Source organism: Vanellus vanellus (assembly GCF_965231255.1).
Source record: "Vanellus vanellus genome assembly, chromosome: 4".
NCBI classification, from domain to species: Eukaryota; Metazoa; Chordata; class Aves; order Charadriiformes; family Charadriidae; genus Vanellus; species Vanellus vanellus.
In genome coordinates this window covers 2066215-2081347 of record NC_138909.1, presented here as the reverse complement: position 1 = coordinate 2081347, position 15133 = coordinate 2066215, and the positions used below count along the sequence as shown (strand labels likewise).

Genomic DNA, 15133 nt, shown 5'->3' with positions numbered 1-15133 from the left:
CTGGGGATGAGGGTTGCGTCTTCCCCTCCTCCTTGACCATGAGAGATGTTTTAAGGAGAGACATAAGAACCTGTCTCAGCTGTCTGTATGTTGAAGTGACAGAGCCTCCCGACAGTCAACAAGAGCTTGAGAACACCCCAATGGTGGTGAGCGTTGCTGGATGTGTGCGAGTGGTGGTACTCCACAGAGCCCACCAGAACAGCCTTTCTTCCACAGCTTAGATTCCTAGATATTCTTATGAGTTTTTTCATCACTTAGCTACGTACTCCCCTGCAATTTAAACAGGAAACTCCTTTTGTTCTAATTGAAGGGTTTTAGTCTCTGACGTTTACTTGTTAAATGCAAGCATGCTTTGTCAGTATAGCAGATAAAATGTGTGCCCTGTGCTTAGATATGTTGTCTTAGATGTCCTCTGGTCATGTTTCTGCTGCTAGGTGTAGTAAATTCACCCATGAAGGTGGCAAATGGGTTCAAGGGTCCATGGCTGTTTACAGCAGCCCTGGAATAAATGTGCCTTACAGGGGTGAAACTGCTTGCGCCGAAGAACTTCAGCTCAAAAACGGGGTGTGAGGTTGCAGGTGGAACAGATACAAACAGAAACTTTGCAACTGATGCAGCATCATTTTCTTAAACAAGAATTGCTCTCTATTACTGTGTATCTCCAGGCCTAAAGCTTAAACACGCTTTATTTGCTGTGGCCGTAGGACAATTCCACTCTAGTAACAGGACAGTATTGTTGTGAACGAGTTTGTTTCTTGAGGTATTGGAAACACAGTGATGGTGTTTGGGAAGAGAGGCACTGGGTGAAAGGATAGGTGTTGGCACGGGCACGTTACACAGGTCAGGGAGCAGGAGGCCCGCAGGCAGGGTGTAGTTTGGAAAATGAGTGTCTGTATTTGTTTGTTGCTACTGGCAAGTAGAAAGGTCTGAATATTAATATGGTAGAGGAAGAATATAGTCTTGGAAGACCTGTGTGTGTTGGGACTTAGAGGGATCTGTCAGAGGAGCCATGAACATCATCTCCTTACTTCTCAATGGTAAAAAACAGTAGCGTTGAGAAAATGGAGAGAGGTGGCAATTGGGTCCATGTTGCATCCAAGTTTTTTTGGGGGAAAAAAAAAAAATCATGAGAAGGAAAGATGCAAGGCGAAGTAGAGGGACGCATGAATGGGTTAAGTGTGGGAGGTTGTCTTTAGATGGAAGAACAAATCACAAGAGGAGGATTCTTACTGGTTTGTAATTCCTCGACGTAGCTGGGGATCTGGGTTGGAGCGAGTGATGGCCATAGCATTCAGTACAGTGCTGTCAAGATGTTAAGTGCAATATTTACAGCTGTTTTCAAGCTTCTCTTTCTCGAAAATTTAAAGCTTTTGTAGTTATCATAGAATCATAGAATAGTTTAAGTTGGAAGGAACCTTTGATGATCGAGTTCCACGCTCCTACCCTGGACAGGGACACCTCCTCTTAGACCAGGTTGCTCCAAGCCCCATCCAGCCTGGCCTTATTTGTAGTATTGAGGCACTCTTAATGTGATATATTGCTTATTCCCATGTTGTTGTGGCTTCAGCCGTAAAATGCTAGTTAATTTTGATTTTTCTCAACAAAAGGCCTGAAGACAGTGCCTCACGTGAAAATGTGACTGCCCTTAATGTCTTGAAAGCTGAGGGGCAGAGAGGCAGACATGTGGGATATCTTACTGTGTTAAAAATAGCTTTTGTTACTCAACAGTATTTTTCTTCCTTTTTTAATAGATCCTAATTATCTCATGGCTAATGAACGCATGAACCTGATGAACATGGCGAAACTGAGTATCAAGGGGTTGATTGAATCGGCTCTTAATCTGGGCAGGACGCTGGACTCCGACTATGCACCTCTTCAGCAGTTCTTCGTTGTGATGGAACATTGCCTTAAACATGGCTTGAAAGGTAACCTTGCATGAGAGGAGTCCTCTCGGGCTGTTAGTCATACAGTAGGAGCGAGAAATACCAACCTTGTTTTAAAAATCTAGTTTTGTAAACTACAGTAGACTAAAGAGAGGCTGAGCCGGGTCACTGCTGTGATCATGGTTGACTTGACAGGCTGCAGGAAGGGAAAACATCTGCTGAAGGTATAACACCACAGGAGAAAAGTTGACCCTTGTTGCAGGTGCTTGCTGTTTTTTAAACAGCTTTTCAGATGACTTCAGTGTAGCGAAGTGATCAGTGATAAAATTAGCTCCTTGGCAAACTCATGACTCGCTTCTTTTTTGCACTTCCTCATGCTTTAGGGACGCAACGGTCCTCTTGCTGGAAGAGGAACTACAACACAGAGGTCCTTTCTCAATATTTCTATCAAAACTGAGGATTTTGGCGTTGTGCAGCTAACGTCTTGTATGCCGCTTGCTAAAATAGCAAGCGGAGCATATATTTAGCTACATAATAGAGTCACAACTAAAATTGCCAAATACCAGACTACTTTTCTTGATGTGCTGCCCTTGTGTGATATTAGCTTGAGATGAAAAGCAGAGGATATGAAATGCCCTCTCAGCACCCATACATACACCCTGTGGTGGTGCTTTAATAGTCGAGTTCAGCACTGTGTGCAGAAGGGATTGCTGTGTTGCTTAACGTAACGTTGTGCAAGGGAGAAGTCTTCCTATTCTTCAGCTTCTTTGTTAAGCCGTTCACCAGTGTCCCTACTGCTGGTCATGAGTTTGAAGTTAACAGAGTTCTCGGTCTTCTCACTGCTGCTGTGAAGCAGCAGTAAGAACTATGGAAGAAGAAAATTAATCTCCAGCTTTAGTATCTCGGGGTCACTAGGAAGCTTTTCTGAAGGATGTAAGGATGCACAGAGAAGCGTCTGGCAGCTATGGAAAAGGAGCGGGTTTGAAGTGGTGTGGTCCGTTTGCTTGTAGTGGGACAGTCAATGAGAGAAAACTACTGTGCACACATCAAGTGTAACTTAGGGACAGCGACAGCATCTTAGTAGAAATTTTGACCTCTAGCAGTGAATCTGAGTTGCTGGTTATCACCGGGTGTTGTTGGTTTGGCATATTGGGGATGTATGGAATATTTTCTGGCATCTGTCTCAATCTCCTGTTGCCTTATTTGAATGATCCCAGTAATTGCCACACTTGGGCGTAAAAAGTCATCTTTTGTTCTTGCCCAGCAGCAGTCCCAGAAGAATCTTTCTGGAAGTTTTTGTCTACTGTTCCTTTGCTTCTGATGATGTTTGAGAATGTATGTAGTCAGCACAGGCCTAACAGGCTCATTGTTTATCTTTCTCTTTTTCTAGCCAAAAAGACTTTTCTTGGGCAAAATAAATCATTTTGGGGACCTCTAGAACTAGTAGAAAAACTTGTTCCTGAAGCTGCAGAAATTACAGCAAGTGTTAAGGATCTCCCAGGGCTGAAGTAAGTAAAGTCTTTCACTGCGCAAGTACATAATGTTTTTTATTATAAGAAGGATTCTGAGGAAGAGAAGGAAGGGCAAACATAGCCTTCAGGAATACATCTGCCACCTCTTGCTGATAAAAATGGATCATTACTCTTTACTTATTCTTAATCAAGGAACTGCAGAAGGAGAGGATAGGATATATTATTTCTGTGTTAAGTTCACAGGGCATTATGGACAATAGTGCATTTATTGGTAGCACTAAATGACTGACGGTTGTGTCTCAGGAACGGGAACAGCCTTTATGGATTCTCTTTCTGAAGTCAGACTGAAGAGGGAGGGAGTTGGAAGGAAGGTGATGACAGGTTAAATACTTTTGAGGCTGATAGACATAATTTTTCTTTTAAATAAATTCAGGCAAACTTGTAAAATTTGTGTAAAAGGAGGCTCAGTCACAAGGTTGGAGAACTTACTAGGTTATGTTAAAGAGGAGAGGAAAAAACCACTCTAAGCATGTATTGCTTCTAAGCCTCAGCTTTGTGTTCATACTAACGCTTGGGAAATGTCATGTCGTGTATTACCGAGGTCAAGAATAGGGAGTAATGAAGATGACTTTCATGGGCAGTTGCTGATTATACTAGTTAAGGTTAGACAGTAAAGCGCCCCACGTGCTGTTTGGTGTAAGACAGCTAACTGACTGCTGGAGTGCAAATGAAATTTCCTTTCTAATCAGAATACTGCTCAACACGGAGGATTTACACCTTCCTTCGGAGCATCTGGTGTTGGCTCCTGGCCAGCACGCCAGGGTAGATGAGCCAGAGCTGTGATGCAGCATATCAGTTATCGTATTTTTAAAGCTGCAAGCTTCAGATTGCCAGGAGAAACAGAGGAGGAAGGGCTGTGACTATAACTCGTTGCATCCTGCGAGTGTGTTAATCAGCCATATAGTTGAAGAGAACAGTACTGAATTTGTGTTTCCAGTTGTCTTTGTGGATTCTCACCCAACTTAACACCTACCTGAAGGAGTGGTGCTTGGGCATCTGTGCTGGACTGAAGTATACACAAGTTGTTCTGGCTTGCCTTGTGCAAAACTGATTTTGAATTAGAAGGTGATGTGTTGAAGCAGCTGATCTCTGCCTATGCAGCCAGCAGGGGTAAAGTCAGGGAAGTATTTTTAGTATAACAACAAATATATATAGAGAAGCAGTGATAGCATAGATAAACTTGTCTGTAACTGTTTGCACCTTGTATTTCCCTGTTTTCATCAGTGCCAGCTCTATCTTTGAGATGCAGAAACTTTAGATGGAAAAAGATTATTAAAGGAGTTCGTGAATGCGCATTGCAGCATGTCTGTAACTGTTTTGGTTTTGGCCTTTGTAGGACACCTGTGGGTAGAGGAAGAGCTTGGCTTCGCCTGGCTCTAATGCAGAAGAAACTTTCAGAATACATGAAAGCCTTGATCAACAGAAAGGATCTTCTCAGGTGAGCGCTGAACTTGCTCTTGGATTAGGCTGGGTTCACTTCTGCCCTTTTGTAAGATCTTTACAGTATTTTACACCCAAATGGTGAAGTATGTGTGTACTTTTTTTTTTTTTTTTGAGAAATGGTAGTGTTTGTGAAATGGAAAGCTTCCTCTGAGGGGTTAAAAATGCTTAGTACTCTTTCTTAATTCAGAAGCTGTTATTGCTCCACTTTGTCTCAAATATCCATTAGAAGAAACACAAATTTTGGTCCCAAAGAGTTGATTTGGGTGAAATATTTGTATAGAGGGGATACAATATTCTCTGAGAAATCTTGGCCCTGGGTGTATTTCTGACCTCGTCACTTCAGTACCGTCTGACTTGGAACAAGTCACTTTACTTCTCCATATCTCTGCTTCCCCCTTATAAATCAGCAATAATTTTTTAGTTTAATTGAAGGTCCACAGATTTGAACTACTATGTCTGCGTAAGTAGGATTTAATAAATATATTTGGCGGGGTAGACATGCTGGAGGGGAGGGATGCCATCCAGAGGGGCCTGGACAGGCTGAAGAGGTGGGCCCCAGCCAACCTCATGCAGTTCAACAAGGCCAAGTGCGAGGTCCTACATCTGGGTCGGGGCAATCCCAAGCACAAATCCAGGCTGGGCAGGGAATGGCTGGAGAGCAGACCTGAGGAGAAGGACCTGGGGGTGCTGATTGACAAAAAGCTCAACATGAGTCGGCAGTGTGCAATCACAGCCCAGAAGGCCAACCGGATCCCGGGCTGCATCAAAAGAAGTGTGGCCAGCAGGTCAACAGAGGGGATTCTGCCCCTCTACTCCACTCTGGTGATACCCCACCTGGAGTACTGCATCCAGCTCTGGGGTCCCCAACATAAGAAGGGCATGGACCTGCTGGAGTGTGTCCAGAGGAGAGCCACAAGGATGATCCAAGGGCTGGAGCACCTCCCCTGTGAGGAGAGGCTGAAAGAGTTGGGGCTGTTAAGCCTGGAGAAGAGAAGGCTCCGGGGATATCTTATTGTGGCCTTCCAGTACCTAAAGAGGCTACAGGAGAGCTGGAGAAGGACTTTTTACTCGGGCATGTAGCGGTAGGACGAGGGGGAATGGCTTTAAACTGGAAGAAGGCAGGTTTAGATTAAACATTAGAAAGAATTTTTTTACTATGGAGGTTGTAAGGCACTGGAACAGGTTGCCCAGAGAGGTTGTTGAGGCACTATCCCTGGAGGTGTTCAAGGCCAGGCTGGACGTGGGGTAGGAACTTGATGATATTCCAAGTCCTTTCCAACCTAAACCATTCTTATTCTATGTTGGTGTTTCTTTACTCAAATACATAAGTTTTGTTGGCTGTCCATGTAAATCCATAGCCGATACGGAGTTAGAAAGGAGAACTTGGTATTGTCCACTGGAAAATATGGTGGTGCCTTGTGTTAATAAAAGTAGTAATAGAGAAGTAGAAATATGCTACGTAAAAAGCTCTGATATTAAGCCCTAGTCTTAAATCTTGAATGCGCTGTGCTCAAGAATTGTGCTCACTTCCCATCGTCTCTCAACAGCTGAGGGACCAGGTCTCCTACTTATTGAGTCTTTGCCTCACCTAAAGGCTTAGTGCACTAAGAGAAGTTTGTTCAGTCAGAGCAAGGGTACATGGGTAGTAGGTAGGAGTACAGCTCTGTGGGGATGCTGGGCTGCTGCCTGGGTTTTTGTTAAGGCTGAGCTTGTGTTATTGGTGTATGAAATACAACTGTAGTTGACTTTTAGAGATGTAACACTTTGTCTTCTCTTGCTGTGCATCCTGCAGTGAGTTTTACGAGCCCAATGCACTGATGATGGAAGAAGAAGGTGCTATCATTGCTGGCCTCCTAGTAGGTTTGAATGTCATCGATGCCAACTTCTGCATGAAAGGAGAAGACCTGGACTCACAGGTACTGGGTGTTCAGTTAATGCTTTTTTTTCTGCTTATTTTAATTGGAAGGGTTTCCTGTTGTAGAGGACTTTATTCAACTGAGATACTAGTTTGTTACTGTATGCAACATAAGACTAATATAAGCTAGTTACAATGATTGTGGTCTTGAGTTAGCTGCTGCCGCTGAGATCAGAGACTCAGGATTTTGGTTTTCTCTTTGCTGTTATGCATTGCTATGATCTGCATGCAGGTCACTGCGGAGTGAAATGTAGTAAACGCAAAAAAGAGGCGAAAACAGGGAAGGTCATAGCCAAAAGGAGGGGAGAGATCAGCAGAACTGTTAATTCACTCACGCTGTGTGGTGAGATCATTGTAGCTGTTAAACAGAAGAAAATGAGCCTGTATGCACTTACGTTCCAGCTTGCATGAGCAGTGTATATACAAATAGGGTGACGGTAATGTTTTGTCCTTATGTCCTAAGACTTGCTTGCCAACTTGCTGCTTATCCTAGTATATTTATACTTTAAAATACGCCAAGTTCTCATTAATTTTTTATGGATTATTGGCATAATGAATCCTTGCTATAACACAACATGTACTGATGTTCTAACGGAATGACTCTGAACTTGCATAAATGGACAATGTTTAGTCTTAGAAAAAGTATTTAATGTAAAATGCAATTTTTTCTAGGTTGGAGTTATTGATTTCTCAATGTATTTGAAAGATGGGAACAGCACAAAAGGCAGTGAAGGGTAAGTATGTGCAAAATTGTTCTGCTTCTTATCTCTTGGTAAGTTGCATTCAAGTATTCAGGGTTGCCCTGCAAGTTGTTACATTTTTAATTAAAAAGCTATTTAGACTGAATTGCTCTTCTGCGATAAACCATAATGTGTAAATAAGATACTGGAAGTATTGGGAGGGTGCAGGGGAAAAGGAGAGTCTCTCAGAAATTCTGTGTGTACTTCCTTAACTGGCAACTGAAGATAAAAATATTTTTGAAGTGACCCTCTGCTGAGTTAGGTCTGCCAACCTTTAAAGCCTGTTCGGTAAGCAGCTTCGTGGCCTTCCCCAGCTGTATGGCTCGCAGGGTAGGAATTGATTTTTGGCACCATAGCATCCTTAGGAAAAAAAATCTCCAATTGGAAAAGACTATAACAGTAAGAATAGCCCAAAGTGCTTGTGCCAGCATACGCAAATGGAGCTGGGCAACATTCGGAGCAAGAGGCTGAAAACAACAGTGTGGGGACACTGACACATGGATCAGACGTTGCAGTTTTCTGAGGTTCTCCAAGAGTACTTTCTCCTTCTAAGGAGGTCCTGCTGGGTTGAATATGGGTATATCTTTAATCATTGTCTCTCAGGATCGGGTATTTTGATTGCAATTACTATATCTATATTTTCGGTGTTAGAACGTTCTTTAGTTAAGATTTCCTGCTGGGAGTGCATGCAAAACATGCATTTGTTCACAGATTTCTTTGAATGGGTTTTGGTGAGATGACTCTTGTCCAATATAAATGTAGAGCAAAACCACTTTTTTTTTTTTTCTTTGATATACCGCTGTTCTCTTTAAAATGTTGTCTACCTTAATGGTTCTGGTTTGAGTGTCACCAAATGCCCGAATGTCATCCAGGTGAAAGTAGCAGTTGCAGCTTCTAAGAAGTCAGGGTACAGTGACTGATTATACAGTGACTGATTATAAAGGCACAGCCTGTAACTTGGCTTTGCTATTTCGTATGTGTCACGTGGACTCATCCAGACCTGGATACGCAGACTGCATTGCCTCATTTCCTCTTAGACCTTTAGTGGTGGCTCTTGGTGCTTTGAATTCAAATGGCTGAGCTGAATGGTATTTCTTTTTTCCAGAGATGGTCAGATAACTGCTATTTTGGACCAGAAGAACTATGTGGAAGAACTCAATAGACATTTAAGGTAAGACATGAGTTATTTTTTCTGTATTATATAGTATAGCAAAATAGAAAACTGACTTTTAAAAAAGAAGGGATTACTGTAGGTGGTTGTTTTTTTTCCTCTTCAACAGTGCTACAGTAAACAACCTACAGGCCAAGGTGGACGCCTTAGAAAAATCCAACACTAAACTGACTGAGGAGGTAAGCGTAACAGAGAATTATCTGATGTTTTGGCCTTTTGGAATTGAGGATTAAAAAGGTACGGGAGGAGTTATTTTCAGACTACTTTTGTTCGTACTGATGAGTGTTTAATGACAGAACTGGAATAACTGATCTGCCAAGGAATGACACTGGCTGTTGCTACTAACTAAGCATGACGTGGAAAAACAAATGTTTATGTTAAAAACCAAAAGCTGTTGAATACACTTTATCCCTCTGAAGTTTTAGAGTGCTTTCTGATTTTTTGGAAAATGCCTTAGAATAAATTGTATGGTGGGATATGGTTTCGAATGCCACACAGCTGATGTAGGTTAGGAGATGTCCAGACGTGACAGATTTAGGTGCAGAAGTTTACCACAGTGTAAAGATAGTAAGGTAACTTTTTCTCTCTGTTTCACAATTTCCAGGAAATAAAGGGAAAACTATCATTATAGATAAAACGTTGTTCAGTCTAAGCATGGAGAATGGTTGGCATGTGCGTCTTAGGTGTAACCTGTTTTTTTAAAGTTGATCTTGCAGTTCATTAGTAATGGCATAAATGTAATAAAATCTTTTGGGGTCAGTTCCCTGGCAAATGGGTGACAGTAGGTCTCATCCTAACGATATCTCTGTCCATGTGTCACTTAGCTCAGCAGAATGATTTTGGTTGGGGTGCCTCAGTGCTCTTGCAGTACAAATATGAAATGGAAATTCTTTTTTGCCTGGTCACCCTCATTAAAGGTGGTCTGTGTGTTTGGTTATTGAACGTTTACTCTAATGGATGTATACCAAATGATGAGAAGCTTTAGCGAATGAAATTAGCTCAACAACCCTTGCAATTAAGGAGTAAGAAATGTTTTTGATGATTAAAATTTTTATTTCGGAAAAGGCGGTCGGCAGTAGAGGCTGCCTTTCTCAGTCCTGCTATAATAAGTGGCTTTTGATTTATTACCTGCAGAGTATGAGTGCTGTGCCCATGAGGCATGGTACCCAGAAGATTAATTGCAATGTTAACTGAAGTATTTTTTGATTTTTTTTTTTAATTATTTACATGCTTGTGTCTTACTGAAGTCTGCATGTAGCTCAAAGTCTGAATTTGTGGCACTGGAACATGCTGTGCCAAGCAGGGCTAGTTGCAGGGTGTAGTTAATGAACTGTGTCACACGTCACATCAATTTGTGTATTTTGCTTGAGCTGTACCAAAGACTCGCATGTCTATCAGGCTAATTTCTATTTGGGTTTGTCACTTAATGATATTCCTGATCTCTTGGAATGTTACTGAGCTTTTCTTGTGTGCAAGGCTTATGTAAGTTAGGATTTACGAAGCCCGGAGTTTTCTGAAGTTATTTTGGTCTTTGACCACATGCTCAAAGTAATCTGTTAGTCTGCTGTGGTATCTTCATTGGGATTTCCTCTGAGGCAGATGTCCTGTCCCGTGAGGGTGGTGTGTGCTATTGATCCTCCATTTCCAGCCAAATCCTCCTCCTTTGAGGAGCTCCTCCTGCCCAAATACTTGAGCATCTTAGATCGCCCATGCTTTGCCTAGCAGTATACCCGAACTACTGAAGCTTTAGCAAACCGGTCCAAGTATTTCTTCTCTGGTAATATATTTAACTTCCTAGAACTCAACCAAACCTAGCTGCCGTGTGCTCACGTTTTTCCTTTTTGTTAGCTTTGGCAAGGGAAAGGGAATGGAGTGAGGATCTCTGAGTTGCACTAACCACATTAGGTAGAGTCTAGCAGGTAGAGACCTGAGGAAATCAATGACTTTACTAAAAGACAGGAACCAAAATAGGTTGGGAAGTCTCTATTTTAGCCGATAGTGGAAACCCATCACACTGTCACTAACATGCTTTTTCAGATAGTCTTTGTGGTAGAGGCAGAGTTGTCTTTTACCATTCCAAATATTATTTTTCTCACCTTGAGTGTAAGAAGTACAGAAAATGTGTCTAGAGAGGAAAAAAAAAAAGGTCCAAGTATGTTTCTGATATGTTACTGTTGTATTTTGTCCACAGCTTGCTGTTGCAAACAACAGGATTATTACACTGCAAGAAGAGATGGAACGGGTTAAAGAAGAAAGTTCTTACATCTTAGAGTCCAATCGTAAGGTTGGTGTGTGTGAACGATTACCGAGCCTTTTGGGCAGTCCCAGCCCAAATTCAACCGATAAGCGGGTGTTTGCAAGAGCGTTTGTTTCCTTATGTATCTCTCAGAAAAACTGCAATAGAGAAGAGTGACTCCAGGTGGGTCCTCCGCAGAGGTAACAGATGGACCCCGGCCACAGTAAATCCTGCCTGGCGTAGCTGACGGAACTGAGCCTGCGCAGAGCAGAGGGCTGACACAGCGTGTTCCTGGCTCGCTGGGCGGAGGTGTCAGGAGGGACAGGAGGAAGGAGGATTTACTGGGGGGGTGGCAAAAACATTTTGATGTAGGAGTCCTGCTTTTTTGGCCTCAAATGTTACCCTTTTTGTAAGTCAGGGGGCAGGATCTATAATCTTTATTTGTTGATTGATTGAAAGTGCTAGTAACTGCGGCAGAACTTGGTTTCAGCTTTAAAACCTATAAGATCTTTTTTCTGAGGTTTTGTAACTCTTCTTAGTATATTGTGAAAGTTCTGAAGACAGACAGTCCATGCATTTAATTCATAACCGTTGAAGTGCAGGGAGCGCTTGGGGAAACAGGGAGATGGAGCCATTTCACATGGAAGCTGCGTGCTGTGTTAACTGACCGGAGCTCTGAGTTTTGATAGTTGCAGAATTTTTTCGAAGCGGTGGTAAAAGCAAATAATTGGCAAATGTGAGGGTTAGTAGTATATATTGACAAGTTAATTGGGTATCTTCATTAACTTAGGTCACTAAAGACAGAACTGCTGATGGACATGCACTGACTGAGGCACGAAAACAGTTAAAGGAGGAAACTCAGCTGCGACTGGTAAGGAATGTCTGAGCTTGGACCTCACCACAAATGGCTTTTTCATGCAATAACTCCAGACAATCACTTTTGAAAATGTTTGGTCAGGGGATTTTTTTAATTTCTGCCTGATCCGCGACAGTCTTGTCTGAAGCGATGTTAATTCTGTGGCTCTATTGATCACTTTGAGGTCTATTTCTCAAAATGAGCAGCGCACTTGCAGTTGTGTGTGTGACATATCCCCCTTGCAGATAAGCATATTGCCACTATCTGAACTGTTATTCAACATCGTGTGTTCAGCTGGTGGGGAGAAAAATGGCTGAGCAGAACTTCTTTAGGAAATGAGAGGTCTGCCAGCTTTTCCCTAGTCCCCCCCATCAGCCAGATGTGCCTGCATTTTACTTTCTGACTCTTGGCTAGTAATGACATTGCTTTAATACTGGACTGAAAATGTGGATATGTTGTCCTTATTTGTCTTTGATGGGTCAGATCTGTGACACTGGCAATGCAGCACGCTTCCAGGTTGTGCCTGCTTTGGCAGGAGCAGCAGTTAAGGGTGGTTTTGTTGTGGATGGTGAGGAAAGCTGGCTGGTAACGCTGACTGATGTGCATGTTCCAGGATGTGGAGAAAGAGCTGGAGGTGCAGATCGGGATGCGACAGGAGATGGAGCTAGCCATGAAGATGCTGGAGAAAGATGTTTGTGAGAAGCAAGATGCGCTGGTGGCGCTCAGACAGCAACTGGATGATCTCAGGGCCCTAAAGCATGAACTGTCTTTCAAGCTGCAGGTAGGGAAATAATTAAATCAAATGCAGTGAATTCCAGATCAAAGTGATAGCGCTTGTTCTTCCCCCCCTGCTGTCTATCTATAAAAGGTGCTAGGTGTGGGAGGGTTACAGGCTGTGTAGCATACTTGAGTCTTGCTGCAAGAAAGCTGTAGCACGTGAACAATTGAATGTTTTGGGGGTTAAAGGAAAATAATTTCTTCTGAAGAAGGACTCTTGATGATCTGGAAATGTGTGTGTTTGACTGGGGAAGCCTCTTCAGTGTTTCTGTGGTGTAAAAATTGAGCCATGGTAGCTTCTGTTCCAGTACAATCTCGTATTTGAAGGTGTATGGTGTCATTACGTTACTGTGTGATGACAAAAGCAGACTTAAACTCAGAAAGAAATTCTAAACTAAACTTTCGGACAGGGAAGAGTCACCTCTGCTCTCCTGTCCTGGTTTGAGCCAGTCATTCTGTGCAAAACAGTCGAATGTTATTACTGCAGTACCTGCTAATATGTGTTATAGAGGAAGCTTCATTGCTTATGGTATTACCCTTTTGTGGGGTCCAGATGTAGCCTGCACCTGTATGGCAGGATGTTTTTCCTCGCAATATTGACCTGGCATTTGCTTTCTGAGCACGTTCTTTGGCCTCTTTGGCTTCTGCCCCTTTCGTTTCATGTGCCGCATGATTTATCATGGCTTATTTTGGTTTCACTGCTGCTTATAAATAACCCCAATACTACTTTTTCCAGAGTTCAGACATGGGAGTGAAACAAAAGAGTGAATTAAACAGCCGTTTGGAAGAAAAAACAAATCAGATGGCTGCCACCATCAAACAGCTTGAACAAAGGTAAAAAATGAACCTCTTATAATTATAAAGTCACGTGTGTATTCTAGTGGTAGTGTCCCACTGACCCTGAACAGACCAGGTGAGAGCCCGAGCCCTCTGCTTAGCTGCAGCTCAACAGAGCTACGTGAGGAGAGCTATAATTTTTGACACGCTGTTAGAAGTGTTTTGCGCGCTCAGGAGGGCTTCCGTGAGAAGAGACTATACTACTAAACCAGTAATTAACATAGCAGTTTTGTTTATCTACATCAGCTGCACTGTACGTTATCCAGTCATTACAAGTCAAATTACCATCTTTGACAGCACTGATTTAAAAAATGTAAACATGAACTTAGAGAAGTGCTTGACTGTTAATGACAGTATTACGGCAGGAGCGGGAAGGATGAGTGTGCAGCAGAGGCTCGGAGACACGTGGTTATTCCACATCTCTCTGGTACTGTTTTGAAAAAAAAATAACAATTGAAGCATTCTCTTGATGAACAGCCTTGTACTTTCTGAGGGAGAAGAGCTTGAAAAAATACTCAAGCGAAAGTAAATGGAGGAAGACGAGAGGGCAGCCTGGCTGTCGCTATAAGCTGATAAAGATAGCCCCTGGTTATAGTGTTCATTTGGGCTGGGCCAGGTTCCATCCTAAAGGCCCTGTGGCTCTCATGTTACTAACCCTCACGAAATTCGAAGGGCCTCAGTCAGATGGATTTGAGGAGAAGCAGTGCTCCTTTTTCCCTTTTGTCTTGTTCTCGAAGCCAGGCTTTTTTGCTGTGGTTTGCCCAAAAGTTCAGAACTTCAGTCTCTGTGAATTGCTCCGAGAAAATCAGGGGAAAGCATAGCTCTCAGCAACACGTCTGGGACTAATGAGAAGGTCAATGCACTAAATTAACGTTCTCATTTTAGGGTTTATATTCTGAATGATTCTTTATAAAAAAAGGTCATTTTGTTTGTAGAAAACTTGTATTTGAAAATGGTTTGATATCTACTCAGCTAATTGATTTGCTCTTTTTCTCTTGCTGTTCTTATTTTTTCCGTTTTTTTTACATCATCCTCATTCTGACTTACTTATACAGTGAAAAGGATTTGGTGAAACAGGCAAAAACCTTAAATAGTGCAGCAAACAAACTGATCCAGAAGCATCATTAGACATTTTTATGTCTGGTCACCTCACAGCTCTGACATCAGAACTCATAATGAGGGGAGAACTTGAGAATTGCTAAAAGCAACTGTTAAAATGTTAATTGTCACCTACAGTTGATTTGGAATTTGCTGAATTTTTAAAATCAGTGAGTTTTTCTTCAGAGATTTAGAGTTGGGTATAAAAAAATCCCTACTTTTGCCATTTAAACCATGTTTAAGTACCGATGAGTTGGCCAATAAACACACCAGAAAAGCATCAGGAATGTCAGATAATGTGGCTCTGTACATCCTGGTGATGCATACCGTATACAGCAGCACAAGCCGTCAGCATTTATGGATACTAGGTGCGTTGGTCAAGCCGATATCAGATTGGCCAGCTCTGGAAAGTCAACTAGTTTCTGTGTTACCCTTTTTGTGAAGTAGACAAAAAAAAAAAAAAAAAAATGCATCCCTGGAAGTTGTTGAAAGTAGTTGTGTGCGTACCCCAAGCCGTTACCCATTCTCTTCTGTTCTGTGGGTTCAGCCCCGTGTCGGAGACACGAGGGTGCAACTCGATAGCTCATCACGGTGAAGACCAGCCCTCTTGTAACCGAGACCGCTTGCAACGATTTTGCCTTAGTG

General features: G+C 42.4%; 1 protein-coding gene across 3 annotated transcripts in view; it reads left to right on the top strand.

The window, feature by feature from the left end:
• The window catches only part of RUFY3 (RUN and FYVE domain containing 3), a gene marked incomplete at its 5' end in the record, with an annotated part of 46100 nt that overhangs the window by 19458 nt on the left and 11509 nt on the right, over positions 1 to 15133 (top strand). For all 3 annotated transcript variants that reach the window (XM_082482822.1, XM_082482823.1, XM_082482824.1), the window contains 11 exons: positions 1752 to 1925; positions 3274 to 3391; positions 4752 to 4853; positions 6651 to 6774; positions 7446 to 7507; positions 8619 to 8684; positions 8794 to 8863; positions 10876 to 10968; positions 11711 to 11791; positions 12390 to 12557; positions 13290 to 13387. In XM_082482822.1, coding sequence (XP_082338948.1) covers positions 1752 to 1925; positions 3274 to 3391; positions 4752 to 4853; positions 6651 to 6774; positions 7446 to 7507; positions 8619 to 8684; positions 8794 to 8863; positions 10876 to 10968; positions 11711 to 11791; positions 12390 to 12557; positions 13290 to 13387 — 1156 coding nt within the window. The remainder of the gene's footprint in view (positions 1 to 1751; positions 1926 to 3273; positions 3392 to 4751; positions 4854 to 6650; positions 6775 to 7445; positions 7508 to 8618; positions 8685 to 8793; positions 8864 to 10875; positions 10969 to 11710; positions 11792 to 12389; positions 12558 to 13289; positions 13388 to 15133) is intronic.